At 43.9% G+C, this 6,366-nt stretch overlaps 1 protein-coding gene across 2 annotated transcripts in view; it reads left to right on the top strand.

Annotated features, from left to right (window-relative positions):
• The window catches only part of Ccdc30 (coiled-coil domain containing 30), an 81,984-nt gene that overhangs the window by 15,457 nt on the left and 60,161 nt on the right, over nt 1-6,366 (top strand). For both annotated transcript variants that reach the window (XM_026782191.1, XM_026782193.1), the window contains exons 5-6: nt 4,347-4,418; nt 5,812-5,927. In XM_026782191.1, the coding sequence (XP_026637992.1) occupies nt 4,347-4,418; nt 5,812-5,927 (188 nt within the window). The remainder of the gene's footprint in view (nt 1-4,346; nt 4,419-5,811; nt 5,928-6,366) is intronic.

Here is a 6,366-nt window from a genome sequence, read left to right on the forward strand (position 1 = left end):
ATCCCCCTGCCTCTCCCGCTTGAGTTCAAAGGCCTGCGCCCTCAGCCAGCCATTGCTGCTTTTTAACAGTGGGGTTTTGTTTTCAGGGCATGGGGGGGGGGGGTGTTGGTTCAGACAGGGTTTCTCTGTGTAGCCCTAGCTGTCCTGGAACTCACTCTGTAGTTCAGGCTGGCTCAGAAATCTATCTTCCTCTGCCTCCCAGAGTGGTAGAATTACAGGTGTGGGATTTCTATTGTAAATGTTCTGGATATTAATCTCTTATGAGACAGGGGATTTTCAAATACTTCCTCTTCTGAATGTGAGCAGTCTTCTAGCAAACATGGCCAGGCTACCAAAGCTTACTATTCCATAAACCTTCCTCATCTTGTGAAACCCTGTCTGTTCACCCAAGCCCCGAATACCATTCCTGAAATTGTCGGTCATACCCTACACTATTATGAATGGGCCTAGCATTCAGATATAAGGTTGTAGAGTGAAACACCCAATCATCCTGCCTCCTGCCCAAGTGTGCTGGCTCACCCCGTTGGATCATTGTGCAGTCTTTTGCAAAAGTAGATATTGCCTTGCGGAGTTACCTTTGCATTGTTCACATGTCTGTCTGTCTGTATGAAACCAGGAATATTCTCCAGCACGTCTCACAAATCTTCCCTCTGTTGACAGTGTCCTTTATTGGACCAAAGGTTTTCATGTTATGTAGCTCAACTTACCTTTTTATTCTTTTGTTCTTCTGTTGCTACTAATCTTGGTAAAAGATTAAATATTGTCACCCCCTCAAAAAAAAAAAAGAAAAGAAAACACTTATATGTCCATGGTCTAGGCAAGCATGGTGGTGCACGTCTTTAATCCCAGCACTCAGGAGGCAGAGGCAGGCAGATCTATGTGAGTTCGAGGGCCAGCCTGGTCTATAAGAGCTAGTTCCAGGACAGCCAGAGCTATAGAATAGAAAGCCCCTGTTAAAATAAATAAACAAAAAACAAAATACAACAACAACAACAAACCCATTATATCTAGAATAATAAATAAAGAAGTAGACTTAGAAAATACATCTGCGAATACAGTAGAAGGTCCTAAAAATGTAACAAAGCCTGCCAGGCATGGTGGTGCATGCTTGTACCAGCATTTGAAGGAGGTTATACTTCAAGATCAGTGTTAACAGACTGAATTCCATTCTGGGCTATATAACAAAGTCTTCTCTCAAAAGAGAAACCAGTTCTAGGATTGTGGCTCACTTAAGGCTAATGAAAAGCCAGAATTGTCAAATTCTTCACTGATATGGCAGCCATATGACCAACCAAGTTTAAGGAACTGGTTGTCTCCATTAATTTTTAAATCGGGCAAACAATTTATTTGGCTGTGTCATTCTAAAAGTAGATTTTATTTTTGAGACAGGGTATCACTATATAGCCTTAGCTAGCCTCAGGCTCACTGTATAGGCCAGGCTAGCTTCAAACTCAGAATCCTCCTGCCTCTACCTCCTGGTGCTGGAATTCAGGTGTGGGTCAACACTGCATCCACAGCCTAGCTTTTAAAATGAAAACCAAATGTTTTCTAAGTATCTGGAGCACCTCAGAACTTTTTAACATTTTGGAAGCCCTGGTTCTCTTAAAGTTAAGGGAGCAAACGGGATTTTTTCTGTCTGTCTACAGCACACATCCCACGCTCGCCCCAACCCTTTGCTCTGTAGACCCAAGCAGCTCTGGATCCCTGTCGTTCCCAAAAGGCCCAGTGTCTCTCCTGCCTCCTTTGTTCTTCCTGCCTTCTCTCCATTACTCGTACTGCTCTCTTTCTCAAATATTCTTTTCACCTGGAGTTCCTCTGCTTCCCCTTCTTCCATAAAGGAGTACCTTGGGAAACTTGTTTTAGTGCCACAGAAACCATCTCACATCTCCGGCACAGAGAAAACAGCCCCGGGTTTGCATCCCCCACCATGCTATTTATTCCCCTTGGCACTGAGCAGGCTGCTCCAGTTCCTGACTTGCTTATCTCACCCATACACTGGGATGTGGGCACCTACATTGTATTTGTCATAATTATATGCCTGACAATGGGAGCAGTTGCTCCTGGAGGCAGCAGCAGGAATAGTATTGCTATAATTAGAATATAATTTCTCATCTGATGGGTTATAGTGGGATCTCCTCTGAAGATTTGAGTGTTGCTGGCATAATAATAAAATGCGCACAACTGTGTGTGGCACCCATGGTGTGACTGGGGGTATTCTTATAAAGCTCAGTGTTCGCCTCTTAGTGTTAGCAGATCCTTCATTCTAATGGTTTAGGAAACCCGCCAACCAATCACAGTGAGGAGCCCTCAAGAAGCAAAGGGATAAAACCTCCATCAACTCCAGTGCCCTGGCTGCTATTCCCATGTACTCCTTTGTACCCCTGATAGGTAATAATGTCAACCTGGCAGGAGCTAGAATCACCTAGAAGACCACCCTCTGAGCTTCCCTGTGATCTAGTCTCTAGATTGGGTTCACAGAAGAGGGAAGAGACACCCTAAATGTGAACAGCACCCGGGACATAGACAGAAAAAAGGGGAGAAAGTGAGCTGAGCCGTAACATTCTCTGCTTCCCGGCTTTGGTACAGTGTGACTCTGTGCTCCTTCTGCCATCATAGGCTGTACCCTAGAACTGAGCCCAAATCCATCCTTCCTCCTTAAGATGCTTTTTAGTGGTGAGGACAGTAACCGACACAATACCAAAATCTATTCCTGGGATTTTGTTATTTTCATTGCTAGCAGATATTGGCAAAATTCTCAATATAGTCCACTTACCACATAGTGACATTTTGGTCAGCTGGAAATCTTCTATGTACAATAGTTTCATAAAATTAAATCACCTAATAACACTGTAGCCATCTTACTATGCAAGTATACCCTATGGTGTTTATGCTCTAATAAAATTACCTCCCAGCAGTTTCTCAGAACAGACTTCCCCATCCTTACCTGAGGCAGGATTGTGTTATGCATGCTTTAAACATTCAGCTGCCCTTGTGACCTCAGTGATCCAAGCCCTTCAGAACTTAATCTTATAAAAGACTGCTTAGGGCCAGGTGTGATAGCACATGCCTTTAATCCCAGCACTTGGGAGGCAGAAGCGGGTGGATCTCTGAGTTCGAGGCCAGTCTAGTGATCTACAAGGTGAGTTCCAGGATGGCTAGGGCTATTACACAGAAAACCCTGTCTCCAGAAAACCAAAATAAATAAATACATAAAGAGAAAGAGAATGGTTAGGGAATGTGTGGTCAGAGGTTCATGAAATCAATAAGGGGTTCAGTAGGAACACTAGACGGGAACCCAGCAAAGCTTCCAGCTAGATCGCATCTCTGTAGAGACTCAAAGGACGGTATTCACAGAGAAGAAAAGGTAGGAAATCTGATTGTCATATGAGTCATTTATGTCTTTGGTTTTGGTGTTTTGAGACAGGGTATTTCTTTGTTTTTTGTTTTGTTTTGTTTTTCGAGACAGGGTTTCTCTGTGGTTTTGGAGCCTGTCCTGGAACTAGCTCTTGTAGACCAGGCTGGTCTCGAACTCACAGAGATCCGCCTGCCTCTGCCTCCCGAGTGCTGGGATTAAAGGCATGCGCCACCACCGCCCAGCTGAGACAAGGTATTTCTATGTAGGCTGAATTAACGGAGATCTACCTGATGCGGGAGTTAAATGGGTGTACCACAATGCTCAGCTGATTTGCTTTTGGGGATGTCCTAGAGTCTTAACCCTTAGTTAGGGTTTCTATTGCTGTGAAGAGACACCATGACCATGACAGCTCTTACAAAGGAAAGCATTTAATGAGGCCTGGCTTACAGTTTCAGAGGTTTAGTCCATTATCTGTCGAGGGGAAGCGTCACAGCACAAAGGCAGACGTGGCGCTGGAGAAGGAGCTGAGAGTTCTGCATCTTGATCTGCAGGCAGCAAAAGGTGACTGCCACACTAGACATAACCTGAGCATTAGAGAGCTCAAAGCCTGCCTCCAAAGTGGCATGCTTCCTCCAACAAGGCCACACCTACCCCAACAAGGCCACACCTCCTAACAGGGCCAAGCACTCAAACACATGAGTCTATGGGGGCCATTCCTATTCAAACCATCACAGGGGTATTTATACTTATGTGTATGAATGCTTGCCTGATATATGTGTCTGTGCACCCCGAATGTTCAATGCCTGAGGAAGCCAGAAGAGGGCGATAGATACAGATCCCCTGGGACAGAATTTAGAGACAGTTGCCGTGTGGGTTGTGGGAATTGAACCTGAGTCCTTTGGAAGAGTAGCCAGTGTTCTTAACTGTTGAGCCATCTCTCCAGCCCTTCATTTTCTTTTTGTACATATGTTTTCTTTTTGTTTTATTTTAGATGATATACTTGAGAATGCTCGACTGGAAATTGAAAAATTGAAAAACAATCTGATAAAACTGAAAGAAAGTGGTGAGTCATTAGCATATATAGTAATAATAGATCACACAATAGCATAGTATTGCAGTTTAAAATATCACTTAAGAGGGCTGGATAGATGGCTCAGAGGTTAAGAGCACTGACTGCTCTCCCAGAGGACCTGAGTTCAATACCCAGCAACCACATGGTGGCTCACAACCATCTATAATGAGATCTGGTGCCCTCTTCTGTCATGAAGGTATAGATGCAGGCAGAACATAATACATTATATATATATCACATAAGAGCTCCATGGCTAACAAACACTTACAGAGGACCCGAGTTTGGTTTTAGCGCCCACATTGAGCAAGTCGCAACCACTTGTAACTTCAGCTCCAGGGGATTTGACACCCTCTTCTGGCCTCTGTGGACATTTGCCCACATGCACAGACACACAGACACTCACACATAAATGACATGATAAGACAAATCTTTAAAATGTTCTTAATAATGGCAATCACAAGTACCACTCCTACAGCCAGTGCTGCTCTGGCTGTTGCAGCTGCCATCACTTCCAGGAGTCGCTCTGCCAGGAGCTTCTCATGATTTTCTTTAATCCTCCTCACAAGCTGGGTACCGAATATGATTATCCCCATCTTCTAGATAAGGACGCTGAGCTGTGGCAAGGTTACCTGGGTTATCCATTAACTACAAAATATACCACAGCTGATGTGTGAATCCTTATGTATCTGATTCCAAAATCTGTCACCAGGACAGAGAACTCAGGTGGTAGTGAGACCCCTGGAGCCAAGGACCCTTATAGTCTGTTCAGCAATAGCTCCTTCACATTTGTTCACTGGAAAGCCAGTAGGCCTGGAATGGTGTTGAATGAGCTAATCTGACCCTGCCTTTGCTATTTAATAATTCTACCAGCGATTGTAAAATTTGGATATTCCAATGGTCACAACAAAAATGATTTATAGAATATTTTTATCAATTTTAAATAATTCCAAAATCAGTCAAAATTCTAAAATCCTTTCCTTTAAAATAAAAAAATGTACACCCTGCTGAAATTTTAGCTCCAGGGACATTAAGATGGCTCTGAACCAGACCCACCTGGTTGAAGGACAGACCTGATGCCAGCAATCTGTCTTCTGACATGTGTGCACATGCCACACCACACACACACAATAAGAAATGTTTCATGTTCCCAGACCCCTGTATTGTTGGAAACTCTACACTCGAAAAGTTCCTTAGACCTGTGTGAGAAATACAAAGCTTCTGTTTCATTACAATAGGTTGGTAGAATATTCTGTTTTGGCGGCTCTCCTATGCAGACAACCACATATGCAGAACGCAGCAGACCCCCACTCGTTAGTGTTTAAGAGTTGTTGCCTCCCAAAAGAAAACTGTGACCCAAGTAGTAACTGCCTCCTTCTCTGTTTAGATGCGACAGACCTACGGAAAGCCAAAGAACACAACCAGAGGCTGGACGAGGAAATTCTGGCTTTAAGAAACCGGGTTCGATCGCTTGACTCCGAGAAAAAGTTGCTTGGAGAAATGGTCAGTGTGCTTTAGTTCCTGGAGTTTGTTTAGTGTGTATCCAATAGCAACCAGTGGTGTGAGCCACAAGGCTACCCATGGTCTAAGCTGGTCCTTCGGGAGACTGGTCCTGACAATATCAGGGGTCAGGGCACAGAGGTGCTGTGTTCTAACCTAGTGTGTTTTTATCTGCCAGTGCTTAAGTCTCATTTTAAGTACTTGTGCTGAACAGCAGCATCATTGCGGTTGTATGAATGTCAGGCTCACTTATTTTTGTTGTTGTTTTATGTGTATGGATGTTTTATGTGTATTGCAGTTGTATAAATGTCCGACTCGCTTGTTTTTGTTGCTGTTCTATGTGCATGGATGTTTTGGCTGTAGGTATGTCTGTGTATCATATGCATGTAGTGCCTGAGGGGGCAGAGGAAGGTTCAGATCCACTGCATAAAGATCATTGTAA

The sequence above is a fragment of the Microtus ochrogaster genome, chromosome 10 (assembly GCF_000317375.1).
Source record: "Microtus ochrogaster isolate Prairie Vole_2 chromosome 10, MicOch1.0, whole genome shotgun sequence".
Taxonomy (NCBI): Eukaryota; Metazoa; Chordata; class Mammalia; order Rodentia; family Cricetidae; genus Microtus; species Microtus ochrogaster.